Source organism: Ursus americanus, chromosome 33 (assembly GCF_024610735.1).
Source record: "Ursus americanus isolate L20-20 chromosome 33, mUrsAme1.1.p, whole genome shotgun sequence".
Taxonomy (NCBI): Eukaryota; Metazoa; Chordata; class Mammalia; order Carnivora; family Ursidae; genus Ursus; species Ursus americanus.
The window spans coordinates 28,484,871-28,506,624 of record NC_142159.1 but is presented as its reverse complement, the minus strand read 5'-3'; the positions used below and the strand labels follow the sequence as shown (position 1 = coordinate 28,506,624).

At 62.0% G+C, this 21,754-nt stretch overlaps 1 protein-coding gene across 1 annotated transcript in view; it reads left to right on the top strand.

Moving 5' to 3' along the window:
- Positions 1 to 21,754, top strand: part of TP73 (tumor protein p73) — a 64,113-nt gene that overhangs the window by 3,087 nt on the left and 39,272 nt on the right. The window contains exons 2-3 of the mRNA XM_087858617.1: positions 18,289 to 18,380; positions 18,668 to 18,788. Coding sequence (XP_087714743.1) covers positions 18,322 to 18,380; positions 18,668 to 18,788 — 180 coding nt within the window. The 5' untranslated portion in view covers positions 18,289 to 18,321. The remainder of the gene's footprint in view (positions 1 to 18,288; positions 18,381 to 18,667; positions 18,789 to 21,754) is intronic.

The following is a 21,754-nucleotide window of genomic DNA, read 5'->3' as shown; positions in this document are numbered from 1 at the left end:
TGGCATTGAGGCAGGAATCTGCCCAGGGCTTGGGCAGAGCTGATGGCCCCTGTCAGGGGCACTGCAGTGAGGATGCCTCAGTTCAGGATTTATTTATAGAGTATGCCCCACCCACATCCAGGAATGGAGTTATAACATTGAACACATGTAAACGACCCAGCTAAAACGGAGGTGGAGAGGCTGAGGACTTAGGGAGAGAGGCAAACATTCACCCCGAGGTTCTGACACCCGAAAGGGAGCTCATTTCCTTGGTGGGTGGGTAGAAGTAGCACGTTCGCCCACATGGGAGACAGTTTCAGGGGGAATTTATCCTCTAGATACTTACGTGGAAGTCGTTGTTAAAATAAAATAAGGGAGAACAAAGCCATTGCACACACAGTGAACTTCGGGTTTGCACAAAAAAGCAGAAGCATTTTCCAAGTGTGTCTATGCTATCCAGCCCCCGTGAAGAGGGAGGGCACACCTTTATTTCCCAATTTGGGCATTTCTGTGGGAGTGCTGGGTCAATATTTTAAAATATGTCGTTTTCTGATGACTTAACTTCATACAGCAAAAAAGGGGAAAAGAAACAGAGGAGTGGTTAAGTAACACCGAGCTCCCCTGCTACCCTAGGGGTCTCCTCTCTAGGTGGGAAAAGCTTTATTGCAGGACCCATCCCCCCACGCCAGGCGGGTACACTGCGTGATCATCTGCCCTTGCCACGGGCATCCAGTGCTGCCCAGAGTTCTTTAACAAACGGAACACACACCTGTAACTAGCGGTATCTACCTGTGTGTAACCAAAACACACCACAACGTCTCCTTTGATAAGTTTGCCTTCTCAAGTAAGTAAGGACGCCTGGAAAATCTTTTCTTCCTGTTTCTGTACAAGAAAATGGATTCTGGTTTATAGAAAAGCTCGCTCTGCTCATTGGGGTTCAAGTTAAAGACAAGTCATAGCCGAGTTGGCTCCCAGAGATGAGCACAGTGGTTATAAACCTCCCATCCGTCCGTCTGTCTGTCCGTCGCCCCACCCCCATCTCTGCCCACTCTCTGGCCGGTGTTCCTTGGCCGAGCAGACATTTGCTCATCAAAGGCGCTTTCTTTTCCGGGACATGCTGCCCTAAATCAGAGACCCAAAGAGAAAAAAAAAAAAAAAATTCAGCCGAACAAGTGTTGGTTGAGCCCCTCTGAAACAGCTAACGTTTCCCGGCTGTGGGGAACTTCACAAATCCATATGCTTCTTCCCTGTTAGGCTCACAGCAGCCCACAAAGTAGATGCGAGGGTGCTGACGTACAGAGGGGAGGGGGAGGCTTCAACAGCTTGCGTACTGGTCCAGGGTTACAAGCTGCAGAGTGCCCCAGTGGGGGCTCCCGCCGGGACCAGGCAGCGTGACCGGGAGACACGCCCGACCCTGGTCCTGGGAACCATCTAAACCAGAATGTAGAATTCCGGGGTGCTGTAAAGTTGAGTGGGGAAAACGGCATCTTCCTTTGTGTTAACTGCAAAGGGAATGTCAGAATTCCCTCCAAGTATGAATGCAGGCAACAAGCCACTATGTTAGCACCTGTGACCTTTTCTCCAAGAGGAATCACCAATATTTTCATTGTCCATGACCGTCGCTGCAGAAATCTCAAAATTTCGTTTGTGCTTATCACCGAGTTGAAATCATGAGTTATTAGACCTGCCGGGGGACTTGTCAATTGACCGGAGAGAATCACAGGGAGAGCTAGATAACAAACTTGCTTCTCGAGTACTTTGGTAGCTCTATGTTAAGTTCCCTGGGGGCCTTAACTAATTCACCACCGGCTGGGTGGTTTAAACAACAAAAACTTTCTCTTTTTTTCTCTGGTCTGGGGGCCAGAAGTCCCGCATCCTCACCATCGGGGCGTGGCCGGCCGAGCATGCCCGGCATGCCTGGGAGAGCTCTCAGCAGGCGGGGCCCTGCTAGCAGTCCAGATCCCGGCCTGGCTCTGCCACGTGAGGCCTGGGACAAGTCCCCAGGCTCTTCATCTGTATGGGAGTTGTGGGCCCGCCCACCTCCCTGCACTGTGCCCTCCCTGCACTGTGCCCTGTCTCTCTAGGGAGGCCCTAGCCTTTCCCTCCAGTGAGTTGCCGTGGGAACACACCGGAACACCTGAGGGCAGACACGAAGTGCCCAGGAACTCCTGCCTCTTCCTGCCTCCTCCACCAGGCAGGCACTGAACACCTGGGCATTGCCCATCCTGCCAGTGCCGCCAGCTAGGGTTCAGGGGCCCAAGCGGGCAGGGCTGGGCTGGGTACCCGGTGTAGCCAGGGACATCTCTCCTTTATGATCCTGCTCAGTGTGGCTGCATATGGCAAGTCTCTGTGCCTGCCATCCCCACCCAGCGCCAGCTGGCGAAGTCACTCCCTGTGGCCCTGGGTGCCTGTGGGGAGGGGGCAAGGGGCTCTAATTGCTCACCTGCTTCTCCAAGGTGCCAGGCCCTGGGGGTGGGGGATGAGCAGGCAGCTGGGGAAGCCTTTGGCTAATTGGGCAGGTAGCTTCTTGGGGGAGGGGGGATTGCACTGGGTCCTTTAAAATGAGCAGGGAGGATGCCCCCTCACCCCGCCTGCCGCATTTCCTGGGATTTTAGAGGTGACTTTCCTGGGCTGTTTTCTCCACTGTTCTGCACAACGTGAGCACGACCCAGGGTCTCTCTGTTACAGGTTCTGGCGCAGGCTCCAGCCGGGCTGTGTGGGTCCTGGTGTGGGTCCTGGGCTCCTGGGAGGTGACGTGTGGTAGAGAGGTCTGAAGAGTGCGGGCTGGCCACGGAGACAGGTGTCCCTTCTGCAGAGGGAGCAGCCCTCACCAGCTGGCACTGGCAAGGCCACAAGAGAGAAAGGGGCATTCCCCATTTAGAAAGGTGGGTAAACGGTTAAATAAAGAGACCCGAAGCTGTGGTTTCCCAGGTGGCCGGACAGTTTGTGCTGGGGGCACCTACGGTGAGTGCAGGGCCAATGTGGGGTCAGCTCCGCAAATCACAGCGCAGCGCGTGCTAGTCTTTGGGATGTAAATGGGAGGGAGCTCCTCGCCTAACAGCTGTGATCTGCGACACTCTGAACCACAGGCTCTCTTTCCCTTTGCGCTCTCTGCTTCCCGCTGCCCCTGACCACCCACAAAAGCCCCTAATTAGTCATCTCCCGTCATTTTTTTTTCTTTCGGAGGAAGGCATGCCCCAACTTGCTCCTGGCTTCTTAATTTTTGATCAGGGATGCTCCTTGACTACTTATTTGGCAGTAATGAGGGAGAAGGAATCGAGCGGGGAGCGTGTCCCTGAGCTTTCAGGCAAAGCCGCAAATGTAAAAATGAGGCGTTGGTAAACCGGACGCTAACTGGATTAATGTGAAAATAATGGATTCTGATAAAAATAGCAGAAAAGACGATTGTAAGATTGAGGTCAATGTAAGTCCAAGAACACTGTCTAACCTCCCTCCGGTGGGTTTGATGTTTGAAAGTACGAGAATAATAGGAAGAGTTTCCTCTTGACGGGAAAACCTGCAGCTAAGTAATTTGTGGGAACACGTTTTGTAAGAAAGGCACAGTGTGAGGGGGCCGCCCCGTAAATGGCTGGGAACCCCGGCAGGCTGCTCTTTCAGAGTTTTGGGATTGTCTGGCCCCAGAGTCATTCTGAACAGCAGAACCTAGTTACCCAGAGTGGCGCCTTCTTCCCGTCATTGCAATGAAAACCCCTCCGATGCGTTTCTGTCCTCCTTTCAGAGGAAGCCATGAGGGCCCTGCCAGGTGCGGGAGGCCAGGCGGGAGGCGGGAGGCGGGAGGTGGACCCTTGCTGTGCCTTTTGGCTTGCCAAATTTCGTGCTATTCAAGGGCATTTCCTGGACAACACTTCGTGGCAAAGGTGGCTGGCTTAGGAATCAGCCAGAAATGGGCTCAAATCCACCCCAGGCCTTACTCATGTGACCCTTTCTAAGCTAGGCTTTTGTAAGATCAGAGGAAGAAGGGTCCTCCCCAGAAACGCTGAGGGGAGCTGAGCCACCGTGGTCCCAGAGCGCTGCCCACGGCCTCTCATCCTGGTGACTCCTGGCCTGACCCGGGGGCGCCATAGGGTTTGTGAAACGAAGCATAAGCTTGCCATTTCGTACCCCATATCCCTGTACCCCTGGTGTTTCAGAAGTTAGACTTTTCAAAAATTACTTTAGAAAAGTAACACAGTACCTGAATCCTATATTTTATGACACCACCAACGGGTCGTTGGAAACACCACACAGCCAAGCTCCCCGCCACCCTGTTCCTACAGCAACACAAATGGATGTTTACCCTAAATGGGCAGCAAGGCTCAAGGAGAGGTTTGCATCTGCCCAGAGGAGTCTGCCCCAGACGTAAGGAAAATCTTCCAGTTTTCTGAGCACCCTGGATTTCAAAATTCCCAAAAAAGATGCAGAACTGAGCTAGGCTGTATTAAGACTTAATTTGTCCATTCATCCACGATTCTTTGTTACGGGGCACCTGCCCTTCCCCGGTGCAGACCCTCTGAGCAAGCAAGTGAGAGCCACGTCCCAGGCTCGCCAGACCTTAAGCCCCCCCACCCCCCCACCACGTAGGGCCTCGGAGCAGCCTTTGTTCATGGGGTGGGGACGGGTCTTGACAGTGGGGTGGGGGCCAGGGGACTGCTGGGAAGCCAGAGGGCCTGTCCTCTCGGCTCCTCCGAGCCCAGTCGCTCAGCGTTTGAACACCTCCCAGCAGGTGTGCCGAACGTGGCCAAGTTTGGCCGATCTGGTGCTCAGGAGACACAAGCCCAAGGACTGTACTGGGCTATGAGGGCAGAGACAGGCACCGCCTGAGCCCCCTGGCCAGCTCCGTCGGTGGACCGTGAGTGTCCATCTCGGGGTCATGAGATCAAGCCCCACATTGGGCGTGGAGCTTACCAAAAATCAAGAAGAAAAGAGGAAACGCATGAGGTGCAGGAAATGCGTGTGTGCTGCGGGTGGCTTGGGGGGGCCTTCGTAATGGTCTCTCGTTCCCACGGCGCTTCTCGCTCACCCGCCGGTGTTAGAGAAGTCACTTCACCTCTGAGCCCCCCCTTCTGATCCGTAAGAGGGAGATGGGTTTTCTCGTGGGATTGGCGTGGTGGCCAGTGACTGATCCATGTAGAGCTCGGGGTAAGCAGTGTGGCCTGCTGGGTGACCCGAACACGCCCTGGGAGCCCATCCCTGTGACGGAGGGGCTGCCGACAGACACGGAGGCACGGGAAGGGCAGCTGGGCCGTGAAGGACCGGGAGGGGGCTGAGTGGAGACGGGCCCCTCAGCTGGCGTTGCCCCACCTCCCCTCACCCTTGGCTGAAGCCAGGTGACCTCTGATCTCAGGCGTGTGCTGTGTCTCAACGAGCGGGACGGGCAGCCCTCCATCTGCAGGAATGAGGAAACACCGACCCCGGGCCTTGCGGGTGGCATCACAGTCTCCAGGCCAGCGTGAAGCTCGGTGTCTCCTCGGGGGCCCCCGTGGCTTCAGCTGACTCCCACACAGACCGCTCACGGGATGTGCTCCTTGAAGCACCCACGTGCTAAGGCCCAGAGCCTAGAGTCACGTTATTTCATGTGACAAAAGGGACAATGATTCAATCACAGACCTACAGGTGGTGATGAGCCCAGGCCTCCAGCGGGGCCCACATCATCACCAAGGTCCCAGTGAGCCGGAGGCAGGAGGGTCCGAGTCCCAGGGGGAGGTGGCCATGGGGCAGAGGCCGCAGGGATGTGCTCCGGAGCTGCGGGAAGGGGCCTCGAGCCAAGGGACGTGGGCACCCCTAGCCGCTGGGAGAGGGGGACACAGGGAAGCAGCCTGCGACCACTTTGGTTTTGGTCCCACAAGACTGTCCTGGGACTTCTGACCCCAGAACCCTAAGAGAGTCCGTGCGCGTACACGGGGACGGGGGCTCGGGCGGTGCCTGCGTCTGCCGAGTTGGCCTTCTGCTCTCCTCCCACTCAAATGATACACAGGCCTTGGGCTGAGGTTCACACTCGGACCTCCCGGGTTCATCTCAGGCCCGGGCCTGGGTGAGAGTGGCGAGGGAAGAGCTTTGCAAGCACGTCCTACGGCAGGAAGGTGTGTACAAATGCTTGTCTGGCTCCGCGCTGAGCGCCCCACCCAGAGCTGGCGGCCGTCCTCACGCTGTCAACTGTCCTGTGGCCAGAGGCCCGCCTGCCGTCGGGACCACCCACACACCTTTGGTCTCTGACTCGGGCGTCAGGGGCTGTGCCCAGGCTCCTGTGAGCCCTCAGTGTTTAGGGCTATGTCTCCACACCATCCCTGCTGGGAGGGCCGAGCCCCAGCCTCCCGAGTCAGGCCTTCCCTCCCTCCGCAGGGGACGGGTTGGGGAGGAGGGCGTGCCAGGAGTTCACCGGCCCGGAAGCCCAGGTGATGGGCCTTGGGACCCCTCCCAGAGTTGCCTGGCTTCAGCAAGGGGCCATTTCCGGGAGGTGTGGGTCATGGGACCAAACTGCTTGGGTCCACGGCCAGCCGAGGGCAGCCCGGCAGCACCCCCGGCGAGGGCAAGGCAGTGCCTGGCATCCCACTGGCTCCTTTGCGTCTTTTCCCAGGACTAGGGAACCCCTCCTTCCCACCACCCACCATCCCCGTGTGGCCCTAACGCCTCACACCTGCTCGTGACTCAGGCAGCCTCCTTCGGGCTGCCCGCAGGCGTGGGCTGTTCAGAGCTGGGTCTGTGTTCAGCAGGGGTCGGGGAGCCCACGGCTGCAGCCTGACCCGTCCCCCAGGAGCAGCCGGGGAGGAGATCCCCTTGCCCTGGTGACCCTGCCCTCCCCGAGAGTCCAGCTGAGAGGACCGGGCGTCCCTGGCCTGTCCCTCGGGAGCGTGTGCCTGCGTGCGTAACGTCTCCGAAGGGTGGGGGGGCTCGGCTCCCTCGAGGGTGGCCCCTTCAGCTGTCATCCAACCCCAGGGGGCACCATGCGGGGCTGAGCACTCTGCTTGCAGAAGGTTTCTCCTCACGCTTCATGAGGCAGCAGGGCCCTGCTGCAGGGGCTCCAGGAAATGACAGTCCCCAAACTTGGGTTAGGTGGACCTGTATTAGTTTCGGCAGCTGCTGTAATATGAGCCCCGATGTGGTGGCCTAGAGCATCATGGGTGCCCTTCCCTGCAGCTGTGGAGGTCGGAAGTCTGAACCCCGTCTCCTGACCCAGAGCTCAGCTGTGCTCCTCCTCGGGGAGGGTGCCTCTCGGCCGGTCTGGGGTCCAGAGGCACCTGCACTTCCTGGCTCGTGGCCCCTTCCTCCCTCCGCAAAGCCTCCCTCGGATCGGGACCCTGTGCTTACACAGGCCCAAATGGCCCACGGACAGTGCTTCTGCCTCCAGACGTGGCCCTTCATCCCATCTGCACGGTCCCTCCGTCACGTCCATTCAGGGGGCCTTGGCTTTCTACGCTGCTGCCCATGGCGGGGGCCGGGGGGACGGAGATGAGTCTCCCACATCCGGGCCTCCTCAAAGTCCTTCTGGCCAGCATTTAAAAGCATGTGCTTGGGAAATGCAGAATGTGGTGTCAAGGCCACCTACCACGTCGAATTATCTGAATTCACCGTGTATGTGTGTGCACGTGGGCAGGAGAAAACCAGTTGAAAATCGACAATTCCATGGTCTGACCTAATATTGAACAAGATGGGTCCTTGGTTGTTGGAATCATCACCTGACGTATCGCAGGTGAAATGATCCGACCTGTTGAAGTTGCCTTAGCTGGAGGACAGGCCAGGGGAAGAGTTGTGGGCTTGGCACTCCCTTCTCTCTGCTTCTGCGTGCGTGTGGACGTTTCTGCAGCGAGGAGAAGGCAGGAGTGCACGCGCGGGTGGACGCAGCCGGCTCCCCCAGCTCCCGCTCTGCTTCCTGGAGGCCAGGGGCCGGTCACCAGGTCACTGTGCGGAGGGCATGGCATCGCCTGCCTGCCTCAGGGCTCCCAGCCACGCTCCGCCCCGGCTGCCCCGTGCTCCAGGCTGGCCTCCCTGCTTCCTTGGTTCCAATGTCATCGCCTAGGCGACCAGGACGCTGCCACCACCGCCTGCCTGCCCAGCCGCAGGCTGTGGGCCTCCCAGCTGCCTCCCATCCACACCGACCTCAAGCCTCGGGGCCCGGGCTCCCGCCAAGGTAGGCTTGGGCTCAGCCTGGCCTGCCTCTCTCAGGCCTGAGCTTGGGGTCCTGTCACCGACCCCCTGCTGCCCAGCAGCAGCCCCTCAGGGCCACCCCAGGGGGCAGAGCCCCTGCCCACTGCCTCCCCCCGGCGCTGGGGAGTGGGGGGCAAGGGTGATAGACAGGTGGGCTGGTGGCCAGGCGGGTGCAGGGAGGCCATGCCCACAGTTCTCCTGATGGGGCTCAGGCCAGGAGGACCGGCCGCTGTGGGTGGTACTTTGCAGGCCACCTGCTCCCGGGGGTGGCACTGGGTGGGGGGCCGGGCTGGGTGGGGGCAGAAGTCACTCTCGTGTCCGCCTCCTCCCCGGTCGTGGGCCTGCTGGGAACTTCCCACTTCCTGCCGAGGTGGCACCACCTGCTCAAGCTGGAGGACAGCACTCCCCAGCTTCTGGGGCCAGCGCGCCCCGGTTCCCCAGGCTCCCTCCCCTGCACGGGCCCTAGCGCCTGTCCAGACCCAGCCCTCTGCTTCGCCTGGCCGCCTCCGTGGAGACCTGGACGGCAGGGCCTGCTCCTATGTCCGCCCACCTGCCACCGCTGTAGTGCCAGCACAGCTGGACTCCCGAGGTAGGGGATGGTCCAGTCCCACCTCACCTGCAGAGGGGTGGGGGGTGTTCGAGGTGAGGGAGGTGGAGTGAGCGTGCACCGTGGGTGAGAGGCTGTGGGGCGGCTGAGCCGAGGTCCCGTCCCCTCCCTGCGTGACAGGGAGCAGGCTTCTGGGAGTACTCTTGCATGGAGGATGAGGTGTGACCCAGAGATCACTCACTTGCACATCCACGGCAGCCACGCTCGGCACCCCCGAGCCAGCCCAGGGGTCCTGCCAGATGCTCGTGTGTCGCTCGATTGTGTGTGATGGGTGCGACCATCGCTGCCCTGCGGGCCAGCACAGGGAGACCCCCCACGTGCACAGGGCTGGGAGCCCCCGAATCTGTGGCTGGTGGAGGTTTACTACAAAGTGCATTGAGTGACAGGAATCGGCTTGGAAGGGGGTCCTGGGGCAGGACCCACGTCCTTGTCCCTCCCTGCCCCCCTGCATCCCCAGCACTGTCCACTTCTTCCATGTCCCCCCACCTTACCTGGACCCCCCCCCAAGGCCTGCCCCACTGACCACCCACCTCTGGGCTCGCCAGGCCCGTGTGTGCCTGCCGGGGTGACCTTCCCCACGAATATTGCACTGCGCCCCACGTGAGCTGAACCCTGAAACTTGCTCCCTGAAGTCCATGGGCTCAGGGGCCTTCATGTGGCCTCCAGAGGGCCCTGTCCCTTCTCCAGCCTGCCTTGCTATTCCTGCCTCCCCCCACCCCACTGCCCATCTCCCTCCCGGCCCCCCAAGCTCAACGTCAGCTTGGGAGACCTGCAAATGGCAGTGCTGATGTGGGCCTTTGCGTGCCCTCATGCTGACCCTGGTCATGGTCCACACCTGTTCGGGGCGCCCTTTACACTGGCCGCTAAAAGCTGGTTTGCTTGTCTGTCCCCCAGTAGCGGGGGCTCCTGGAGGGAGGGGCTGCCTGGTGGGAGCCTTGGCACTTCCAAGCTGTGTGACCCAGGGCAAGTGACCCCGCCCCCAGGCTGCTGTAAGAACATCTGGAGTAGGGGTGTAGAGTGCTTCCCTTCCTACCACCTTATGTGGAAGATAGAGGTCAATAAATGGAGAGGCTTCAGGCCTGGGGCTGGGACAGGGAGTGTGCAGTGGATTCTGGGCGCTGTTATCAGAAGACACGCCCAAGGCTAGGGGATAGGGGACAGGGACAGCAAGGGGGACAGCGGCAGCTCTGTGGAACCCTGATGTATGTTTCTGGAGGGAGGGAGGGAGGGACCAACATCATGGCTTGGGTGAAGTCGTGTCAGACGTGCGGCCGGCTTCAGAGCAAGGAAGGAACAGAATGGAGTCAGACGGAGCGTGGGCAAAGTGTCCGGTGTCCCGACTGGGAGTGGGCGAGCGGGGTGGAGAGAGACCTCAGACAGCGCGTTTCTGGGTCCAGAGCAGGTGCCTGGGGCGCGGGAGGCACAGGGTCTGGACGGGGTGGGGATGCCTCTGGGGGGGGTCTCCTCCTAGGAATGTGGAGGTGTCCAGAGAAGGGTGCTGGGTGGGATGATGGCTTGGGAACCATCGTCCAGAACATGGTTGAAGGCACTCACGTGCTTGCCTGGGAAAGAGAAGATCCCGGAGCACAGAGCAGCCACCTCCAATGAGGACACACTAACCTATGGAAGTGTGACCTCTCGGGGCAGAAACAGGGCCAGGGAGGGGAGGGTGGGAGGAGACAGATGGGAAGGACAGCGGTGCCTGGCAGCCCAGCGGCCGAGAGGACAGTGTCTGGTCATCGACCCCAGGCCCCACGGCGACCCCGTCCCAACAGTCCCCAAGGTAAAGACTCCTCCAGAGAGGGCAGCCCTTTGCCATGCACAGACAGGTACGGGCTGCCAGCTCAGTGTGCCAGGCAGCCTGGGACCTGGGAAGCAGCAGCCACTGGCCCTAGGGGAGCAGACCTCTAGTAGAGGAAGCTGAGGACATTCTGAAGGTTGCTCCTGTGATGGGACCTTGGTCTGTCTCATTCAGCAGGCGCCTCGTTCCTGGACAGACCAGGGCAGGGGGGACGTCTGCTAATGAACCAGGGACAGGGCAGCCACCAGGCCTGGCCTCTGGGCATCGCCACCCCTGCCCAGGACTCGGCTGCTTCTTCCTCCATGGACACCTGATTCTAAGTAACCGTCGGTCAGCTGCAAATCACTGCTGTTTCTCAAGCTCCTGGGATGTGTCTGGGTCGCTGCCCTGCCGGGTGCTTTCCTTTTTTTCCCCACACACATGGCAGGAAACAGAGGCTCAGAATGGGCAATACACCTGTCCAGGGTGGCACAGGTGCGGAGCAGCAGAGGTGGGCTGCGTGGACGTGGAAGGAGGGGGAGAGGGAGCCGCAGCTGTGGGGCAGTGCCAAGCTGCACAGCAGGAAACCATGGGACAGGAGCTGTGTGGCCAGGCACGACCTGCATGTGTTGGGATCGGGGACTGGAGGAAGGATGCTGGCAGATCCTTAGAGGGCAGGGGGGCCTCACCACGGGTAGGGCTTTGAGGTGCTGCGTGAAGAAAGGAGTGGGCAAGGGGCTCTCCGGGCAGGACGCACGGTGTGCGGGCTGGGGAGGGTCAGGCCAGGTAGAGAGCAGGGTCCAGAGCAGCCGTGCTGGAGCCAAACTGCTGGGTTTGATTCCCGGCCCCAACTAGCTGTGTGCCCTTGGGCAGGTGATCTTACCTCCCTGTGCCTGTTTCCACATTGACAGTAAAATGAGCTGCAAATTTGCTGGTCTCACAACCCCCCTCGGGGATGCTGTAGTGGTTAGCGATGCTTGGGTGTTTCTCGGTTTACTTCCTCTTCCAGGAGCTGGTCTGTGACAGCCCTTTCCTGCCGGGTGTTGGGGTATTCATGGTGGGTCCCCAAAACTGCTCAGCTGAGGGCTTCTCCCAGCCAAGGCCCGAACCCAGAGCCCTGCGGCCCTGGGTGGCTTGCTTTACCATCGTTTCCTTCTGGAAGCGTGCGAAGCCCACGTGCCCAGGGGCTGGCACGGTTGCCCTGTCTCACATGGATGTTAAGCCAATGCCTAGACTTTCGCCCAAACTGCTGGCAACCTCACAGTCCTCCACGTGGGCCCGGGCGCCGGAGGGGCCGTTTGCCGTGACGGAGGCCGGCAGACCAGAAGCAGCAGGGCCGAGGGGGCTCTGGAGTCTGACCCCCGACCTGCCTCCTTCGAGTGGGCCCTGGCCCAGGAGGGAGGGAGGGCAGCTTAATCGGGCGCCTCCAGCTGTTTCCATATTTCACAAGCGCACCCTGGCCCAGGGTCGGAGGCTAAATTTGTCTCTCATTGCCAGCGTTTGGTCTCCCCCGGCACGGGCAGAGGGGTAACCGCGAGCCGTCTCAAGGTGACGGGAGGCCCCCCGCCATGTCCTCCTCACCAGGGACCCCGTCTTTCCGCAGGAGGTCCCAGGCGCAGATCCAGGACCTGCCCTGTCCTGACCCACCCTACCCCACCCCATGTGGCAAGGGCTGCCCAGCACTCCCGTGGTCACGTGGCCTGGGCCACAGGCCGGAGGGGCGGGCAAAGGAGGCCGCTGCCCTGGATCCCTGAGGAAGGAGGTACTTCGGGCCGTCCCGGCCGCACCCCACAAGGCAAGGGCAGCCCCTGTTCTGGGGGGTGGTAGGGGCAGCAGAGGCCTCTCGGCGCCGAGGGCCCCGGGAGGCTGGGCCCCGAGCGTCCTGCTGGAATTCGGCTGGGCTGCCGCCTGGGGAAGAGCGCCCTTTCACAGAGGGTTGCCTGCCCCCTTCGTCCTTGCCTGCTGGCCACCTGACCCCTCCACCCAGGTAGGGGGACTTCTGGGCACCAGAGCATTCTCAGTCCCCTCGAGGCCACAGGGCTAATTGGAAGGGGCCCGGGGAGGCCCTGGGGTCCCTTCCTGCGATGGTCCGAGTTTACTGAGCAAAAAGGGGGTAATGGTGAGAAGGAGCCCTGTCATACCCGTGGTGTCGGACGAGCGGTGGGGGTGGAGTGTTTGGGAGTGAGGGTCAGGACGGAGCTCTGTGGCTCGCTTTTCCACTGAACTGAAGGGAGCTGCCTCCCCCCGGACGTTGGTATCCCGATGGCCGGGGTGGGACCTGTGAGCCCTGCATTGGCCCTCCCTGCGCTCAGGCCAAACGTCCACTCCCTGTCTCAGGACTCTACAAGCAGTGGGAGGGGGTGACGGAGGCTCTGTCGGCCATCCCCATGCACAGGGTGCTTGTCTTTGGGGGGTGGTCACAGTAGCCCCAGTTTATCAAAGGTGGTTTTGGAGCCTGGGGCAGGTGGAGGGGACAGGGACACAATCTGCCCAACCAACAAGGCTGTCCTGTGGGCTGTACGGCGGAAGCTGTGCCCCCCTACCTGCTCGGTGATGGGAGGCAGAGAACGAGGGTGTCCTGATTAGGGATCAGGGAGGGCAGTGACTTCCTGGAGGAGGCTGGGTCTGGCCTGGCCTAGGAGGACACAGATGGGGCAGGGGATGGGGGGCTTGTGGGGAAACGTAGGGACAGAGGGGACAGGGTAGAAGGCAGGAAGGGGACACTTGGGGAAAGGACAGGGGGACAGGGGACACACAAGGACAGGGTAGGCAGCAGGGAGGGGACGCGGGGACAGGACGGGGGCAGGGAGGGGACACGTGGGGACTGGGCGTGACAGGCGGTGTGAGCACCCGGAGGCCCGGTCCAGGGCTTGGCCAGCGGCAGCTAGAAGCAGTGGTGTGGCCTCATGTCTTCCCGGCAGCCCCGGCCCCAGAGCATTCTCTGCCGTGGGTTGAGGACTCAGAAAACCCGTGAGTCACATCAAGAAGTCGAAGGGACGGGGGGTGGTCCGTGCCTCCACTCCAGCTCTGGGCCGCACAACGCCTCTGTGGGTCCTGGCGCCTCGCTGGCAGCCCCGCGGCGCTCCCTGAGTTACAGACGCTGGAAATTCCTTAAGGTGCAGCAGGGTCAGGGGGCCCGCAGCACGGCCCAGCACCCTGAGAACGGGGACACACGTGGCACCCTTTCTGGTGGGTGCCTCTGGCTTGGCGGTGCTGGGCGGGCCCGAGCGTGCCCAGCGATGGCACACCCACGCTTCCTGCGCCCACAGTCTTATACCGCAGGGCCCCCTGCTCCTTGCGAGCTTGAGTGCACTTCCCTCCAGGGGAACTCGCTCTTCATCAAAGGCCCCGGGCGGTCATGGGCGCATCTGCACTTTGCAACTCGGTGATGACCTAAAACATGTTTCCTCGGGAGTCTGTCTTTTCCCCGCCAACACGTGATCCTTATGACGCTCGGCCACGTTTGCAAAAGCAACTGCCATTACGTCTGGGGGCCATGTTTCCATTGCGAGCGTGTTTCCAGATTTAAAATGCAGGTCACTGGGGCCATCGGCCGTTCCTTCCGAGGAGCTGTTCTGTGTCTCACCTCTGCCGGCCTGGGCCGAGATGCCGCAGCAGGTCCGGGGAAGACCCTGCCCCTGCCCTGAGGACAGAGGAGGGGGCCCATGGGCTCCAGGGGAGGTGCCCAGTGAGGGGTCCTGATCCTCGACCCGACATCAGCATTTCCTCTTTCTCCTGCCCTGGCAGGAGCTCCCCAGGGCCTACGGGGACGGGGACGGGGTCTACTGCTCCCTTGACTTATGGTCATGGGGGCCTGGGTCCAGTGCCGCTGGCTCAGGGGAGTTTCCCGGGAGATTGGAAGCCATGGAGTCGGTGGCTTTCTGGCTCAGGCCCCACAGCATCTGGGAAGTAGGGCAGGGCAGGTGTCCGGACCCTCATTCTGCCGGGCTCAGGGTCTGTCCCCGAGTCATGGGGAACCCCCTGGTGCCACTTAGAGATGCAGATTTCTGAGCTCCCGCTGTCGGAGCCCCTGGGTGTGGGCCCTGGAATATGCGTTCTCTTTTAACTTTTAAGATTTATTTATTTACTTGAGAGAGAGAGCACAAGCGGGTGGGGCAGAGGGAGAGGGAGAGAGAGTCCCAAGCAGGCTCTGAGTTACAGACTCAGCTCAATCCCACAACCCCCAGATCACACTTGAGCCAAAACCAAGAGTCAGATCCTCAGCCGACTGCACCCCCTCCCCCCGGGCACCGCCGGAATATGCATTCGGACCAGTGCCTCTGAAGCCGGCGGCCCACAGCGCAGGTCTCGGGGCCGGGGGTGAAGTCCACTCCAGGCCTGTGTGGCAGCTGCAGGGGCCTGAGCCCATGGCTGAGCGCGGAAGCCCGGACAGGCGGGCAGGGACGCCTTCCTTAACTCCGGGGCCGAGGGCGAGCAGGGCTGGTGTAGCAGGACACGTGGGGGTGACGGTGATGGCAGCCCTGCACGGGGGGACGCCTGGCCACATACTCCCGGAGCCCGCCCTGGGTGGGGGGCCCGGTGGGACGTGAGCAGGTAGGCGTGGGCTTCTGTCTCTCCGTCTCTCTGCATCTTTGAGCTTGGAGCTGCTTCGCAGGCAGACGGGGGGAGTGGCAGCTGGTTTGACTGCGCACCGGCATGGCCTTTCAGAGACGGTGGCCTCTGAGCTGAGCCCCAGGTGCTGGCCAGTGTCCCCAGCCCAGGACAGCTGTGCAGAGGCCTGTGGGGGACGAGGTGGGTGGGGTGGGCTCTGCGGTCAGCGCCTGAGGCCACAGCGAGGCACTTGGGGCTTCATCCCAAGCGTGAGGGACAGCCCACTGCGGGGCGGTTAGACAGGGAGGGGACAGGTCTGAGGCACTGCAGGGGCCAGGCTGGACCCAGGGAGGGCCTGGCCTAGGCAGGGGAGGTGGGGGAGCGGTGGACATGGGGTCCTGGGTTTGGGGACAGTTTGGCGGAAAAGCAGCAGGATCTGCTGAGCACAGGGTGTGATGACCCCGTGGAGTTCCTCCCTGCCCCTCCTCGCCAGGGCCCCAGGGACTTGGGTGCCACTCAGTTTCCTGCTGCCGTCCACTGAGGCCGAGCCGGCTCCGTCTGCCCTGCCCCAGCCCCGCTGTCACAGCGGGTGAGTGTTCCGCCAGCCAGAGCCGGGGGAACTGGGTGCAGCTCGGGCGAAGCAGGGCGAGGGGGAGGGCAGACATGCCAGCTGTGTCCCCTGGCAACGGCGGGGGGAGGGCTCTGGAGTGCCACCCTCCGTGGCCGGTCCCTTGGGAGGGGGGTGCAGGGGCTGAAGGCTGAGTGTCCCCCTTCCCCTGTGCCGGCTCCCGGACGCAGGGCTTTGGGAGATGCAGGGTCCTCCTTTCTCTGCAGCTGGTGGGGGACGTGTCCAGCGCGAGCTCTGCGGCACCGAGTCTCGCCCTTAGGTTCTTTGGTTAAATTTTTTATCAAGGTGAAATTCACATAATACAAAATTACCCCTTTGAAGGCGAACCATGCAGTGACGTTTCACACGGTCGTGATCTGTGCATTGTCCGCCTCCGTCTGGCTCCGGAACATTCCACCACTCCCAAAGGAGACCCGTCCCCCTCCGCAGTCACTCCGCGTTGCCCTCGGCCCCGTGCCGGAGACCTGCCTTCGGTGCCCACGGGTTGTCTGTTGTGGACGCGCCGTCCGTGCAGTCCCGTGACACCCGCTTCCTTCGCTCAGCACGGTGCCCTCAAGGCTTGCGCACGCGGCAGCGAGCGGCCGCGCTTCATTCCTTCCCGTGGCCGAGCGACCCCCCGTTGTACGGCTGGGCCACGTTGGCCTATCCATTCATCCACTGGGGCTCACGTGGGCTGCTGGCATCTTTCGGCCGCTGTGGTTAGACTCGCAGCGTCTTGCTGACCGTTTGCTGTGTGACATTAGCCAAGTGTTTTCCATCTCTGGGCTCGGATGGTCCATCTGCAGATTGAGGAGGGTGGGCCCAAATGGCCTGAGCGAGTACAGCCCCCTGTCGGTGCTCTGCCCACACCCGGCAGCCGCCCCCCTAACCATCCCCGTTCGCCCGGAAAGGGCCAGCCGTAGGGGACGGGGCGGGTTTCTGCCGAGCCGGCAGCTGCAGCAGCCAAGTCTACCCCCTTCTAAATGACCGGGTGGCCAGCTCCACACCCAGCACTCCGCTCCACGGGGCTTTGGGCAGCTCAGCCCAGGGTGGGAGTGACCTCCCCAGAACAGGAGACCTTGTTAAAACCCTTGTGGGCGGGGCGCCCAGGGGGCTCGGTCCGTGGAGCGTCCGACTCCTGGTTTCAGCTCAGGTCGTGATCAGGGTCCTGAGGTCAGGCTCCGCGTTGGGCTCCACGCTCAGCACGGAGTCTGCTTGGGACTCTGCCTGCGCACGCACACGCCCTCTCTCTCAAATAAATAAAATCTTAAAAAAAAAACAAAAAACCTTTGTGGGTGGACCGTGTGCTGAAGGCATGTGTGCGGGGGGTGGGGGGCGACTAAGTTAATTCTGAATTCTGAGGAAACCTGAAATTCTCGGTCGTTCCTGTGCATACAGCCGTGCTGTGTGACCTCAGGAGGTCACTTAACCTCTCTGAGCCTGCGGGAGAGTTGGTTTGGGCCAGTGCTCTCTCAGCTGCCAGTCCCAGGCCATCCTTGCTCTGCCCGCCTTGGCCCTCGGGCATCCCGTCACCAGCCCAGCCCCTGAGGCAGCCCTCCCGGCTCGTGCCACTGCGCCAGAGACCGGTGGCTGGCACGTGGCAGCCCCTGGAGAGTGCCACAGACCTCCACCAGCGCCTGCCTACCTGGGGACAAAGTGACAGATTGCGGGTGCACCCTCCCTCCCCCAGTGGCTGTGGGCAGGTCTGGGCCTGCCCGCGGGGGCACTGCCAGGCGGATGGTGGCCAAGCTGATTCCCACGGCCCTTTGCCAAGGACCCAGAGGCTGGTTCAGGGGAGACACCACCTTGGCCTGGGTGGGGTGGTGGGCAGGGCGGGCTCTGGTTTCCTTGCCCCTCCCCACCATGGGAGGACAGGGGCCCCAGCTGTGCCTGGTCCTGGGCTGGTGGAGCCACTGGGGAGTGGGAGCTGGGCGTGGACGCTCTTGGGAGAAGAAACCCTGGGGACAAAGACCGGCCTGTCTGGGCACCGGGTCAGAGCACCGGGTCCCTGGACATCTCCTGTGATGGGGAAACCACCATGCAGTGATCCCACTCCGGTGACAGCTTCACAGCCCTGGCCTGAGGTTGCCTCATGGGGTCCGAACTGTTTTTGTGTCTAGGCCAAAGTCCACCTCTGTCTCAGAGGTGGACGGCTGCCTGACATCCTACAGCCACAGGGCACATCTAGCCTCGGACCCAGGCCTTCGCTCCAGCCTCTGGGCCTGCCCTGCACATGCCCGACCCGGGATCTGAGCTGTCCTCACGTCCCGGGGCATTGGGAGCCCCCAAACCTGGCTTGAGCCCCGAAGGCCAAACCTAGAGACACAGTTCATAGTAATAGTGGCCACACCTGTTTGGGTGTTTGCTGTGATCCAGACACAGCAAGGACTTCAAATTTGAGCCCCCAGAGGGCCCTACAGCAGCCTCGCACACGGGTACTGCCCCCCCAACCTGGGTGTGGAGCTGGGCCTGCCCCTCTGCACGGTGGGGTCCTGCCCGGGAAAGGGGAGGAGGATGCGGGGGGTGTGACATGGTGTCCGCGCTGGCCAGCCCCGGGGATACTGAAGGAGGGCGAAGGCCGGCCCTCCCAAAGCACCCACTGTCCTTCTTCCCTCCTTGCAGAGTGAGGAGCCCTCCGGGCTGGGTGCGGAAAAGATGTCTCAGCCCACCACCGCTGATGAGGGGGCCACGTTCGAGCACCTCTGGAGCTCCCTGTGAGTACTGGCCTCGGGCTAAGTGAGGGGGAGGAGGGGGCTGCTGGCATGGCCTTTCTGCTGGGGATGCGGGGTCCAGTGTCTTGGCCAGGAGAGGTCAGAGGACAGAACTCGTGCGGGAACACACGTCCCCAGTGGCCTAGCCCTGGAGAGGCCGGCAGAGGAAGGAGAGGGGGCAGAGGAGACAGACGGGGGGCTGAATGGCAGGCCTCCCAGGAGCTGAGGGCCAGCCCCAAGCACCAGGCCTGGGCGGTCTGGGACTGACAGCCCTGTTCCCGTCTTCCCAGGGAACCAGACAGCACCTACTTTGACCTTCCCCAGTCCACCCAGGGAGACAATGAGGTGGTGGGCGGTGCAGAGGCCGGCATGGACGTCTTCCACCTGCAGGGCATGACCACACCTGTCATGGTGAGTGGGGCTGCTGTGTGCAGAGGTCTCGGGGTGGGGGTGGGAAGCATGCGCTGTCCCGACTGGGAGCCTGTGGAGCCCGGAGACAGAAGCTCGGGGTACGCTTCCTCCGCAGGCTTGCAGGACATTTCAGTGGCAAAGTGGGAGATGTATCAGCTCCTGAAACCATTCATCCCAGGGTAGGAATGGACTCAGGCATGGCCAGATCCAGGTGTAGGAATGGACTCAGGCGTGGCCAGATCCAGGTGTAAGAATGGACTCAGACATGGCCAGATCCAGGTGTAGGAATGGACTCAGGCATGGCCAGATCCAGGTGTAGGAATGGACTCAGGCGTGGCCAGATCCAGGTGTAGGAATGGACTCAAGTGTGGCCAGATTCACGTGTAGGAATGGACTCAGGTGTGGCCAGATTCAGGTGTAGGAATGGACTCAGGCGTGGCTGGATCCAAGTGTAGGGATGGATTCAGGCATGGCTGGATCTAGGTGATCCAACAGCTGCCTCTGTCTCTTGCCCTGCTTTCTCCATGGTGGCAGCCTGTAGTCTCTGTGGAAGGGCACCAGGCTCCGCCAGCATCCCCCTCCCTGCAGGGAAGACCCCTCTTTGCTGGTTGCCCAGCAGGCCTGCTTCTCACTGGTCCGAATGTGGTTTGGTGGCCACCTTTGAGCCATCCTTGTGCCTCTGATCAGCCTGGGTCCCGTGGGACAGGGGCGGGATGAGATGGAGTAGAGTGGGAAGAGGGCCCCGAAGGAAGATTGAGCTGCTGTTTCCCAAGGAGGGACTGGATGAGGGCAGACAGGGACCACTGAGGCCCTGACACCCTGTTGCCGTGTCACAGGTCCTACCCCCTTGGGCGTCCCTCTTGGCACGAGGGCTGTGGGAGCCGGTGCACCACCCGTTGCAAGGCCCTGTGCATCAAGAGGAGGTTGCCGCAAGCAGAGCATGAGAAGGGGGTGTAAGGACCCCTGGCCCCAGGGAGGGTAGTGTGGCCTGCGTCCCCAGCATCCCCCCTGCGGTGGCCTGCTTAGGACAGCCACCGCTAGACCCCAGGCTGCTCCGTCTCCCTGGATGGTGGCTGTGCTGGCCACCGGCCTTCTTGCAGCCCCGTGTGTCTGTCTCAGGGCACCAGCACCAGCACCAGCACCAGGCCGAGAGCCAGGGCGCAGGAAGGAGGCAGTGCTGGGAACTCTGGAGGCCAGGAGAGCCTGGCCCCCTTTCCCTAAAACGGTTGGAGCCCTTCACCCCGTCTGAGGAACCCTGAGCCTTTGGCAGCCAGCAAGGACCGTGTGGCTCCAGGCGTGTGAACGAGCCAGGGGGACTCTGTGGTGGGGGCAGGGGGCAGGAGGGTCCCCCGTGTCCTCGGTTGTGTCCGTCAAAGACACCGGGCTGGCCCGCATGGGACTTGTGCAGTTGCCGCCCAGGAGTGGGGGTGCGGGGGGCAGGGAGCCCGTGGAGTCCTTCCTCGGAGGAACCTTTCACACCGGGTCTGAGGAATCGGACAGCCCGGCGCCAGCCTCCTGCCTCCCTCAGGAGACCGTCGGAGTGAGAACGCTCGCGGCGTTGGGCACCTGTTGATTCCCATTTTACGGGTGGGGCAGCTGAGGCAGACGCTGGGGAAGACCGGGCCTTGACTGGTCGGGCTGCTGCATCCTGTCCCTCCAGAACGTTCCCTGTCCTCCCAGCTGCTCCCAGGGGCCAAGGGTCCTGACCTCTCCCCTCCCTGGTCCCCCGCTGGACATCAGTGTCCCCATAGCATGTCGGTAATGTAGCAGTCAGCTCGCGGTCTCCGGGCCGCTCGCTCCCAACGGAGCCCAGGTTGTGGCCGGACCAGCCCTTGCGCCTCGAATGACTGCAGGACGCATGTCAGTGACTTTGAGAGAAAAGGTTCCTCACTGTAGGGGCTGGAGGGCACGTGACAGGCCCGGGGCAGTGCAGCCAGGTGGCAGGGAAAGAGAGTGGGAGAGCTCAGACGGGGGGCTCTGCCTTTATGGGAGGCAAGGAGGAGGGCCTGGTGTTTCGGGGGCTCACTCTTTACCGGTGAATTTAAAACCTAAGAGCGGCTTTAAAGCCCGGGTACGGAGAGCAGGGTCACTCGAGTGGTCCGCTTTCCAGGTCACTCAGGGCTTTTACGAGGGGAACCGCATGGTGGGGCGGCCTGGCTCTCTCTCTAGCTGGGCAGCCAGCCATGCGGTTATTCGAGATGGGTGTCTGTTGAGTGGCCGCCTCCGGATCAGAAGCCGAGTGCCGGGCACTCACGCTGTCCACTCTGTGGAGGGACAGGAGCTCTAGGGAGGGAGGACCCCGAGTGTGGTCTCCTGAGAGGTTTGTCTCCTGAGTTTGGGAAGCCGTGCCCCCCAACTGCCCAGCTCAGCCCCTGGAGGGCGGAGGGCCCTGGACACCCCGCGGCCCCGGCGTCAGGAGGGGGTTCAGCGCTCCAGTAGGCGGCGGGGCGGGGGGGGCGGCTCTCATTCTCCACCTCCACCTGGCTGGATGCTGGGTGCTGAGCGTCTCCCTCCTCTGCAAACAGCAAGACGGCCGAATCTGTCAGGCAGGAACAACCGGGTGCAGAGCTCCGTTCGCAAAGGTGGGGGTTCCCTGGAGCCACCTGGCCGGCCTCGTGCTGACCCCTGCCTGGCCCGTCGTGGGCAGCCAACCGGTCTGGGCACAGCGACCGTGCAGACAGCTTGCCCACTCGTCACCCTTGTGAGGCCCCGACGCAGACCCGTCACGCAGATGGCGGCCGCATAGCCGCTGGGGCAGAGCCCGCTGCCCGGCTGCCCTGCCCAAGGGCCTCCGCCCCATGTGCCCAGGGCCCCGAGCCAGGTGCGGGCAGGGAGCCCCCGGGGCACACTGCACAGTGGCCTGTCGCTTGGGAGCCAGAGGGCACGGCTCCCTCCCCACCCAGCGGAGGGCGGGGAGGTGGAGCAGCCCCACACCAGGCTGGTGACCTTGGACAAGAGTCTTCCCA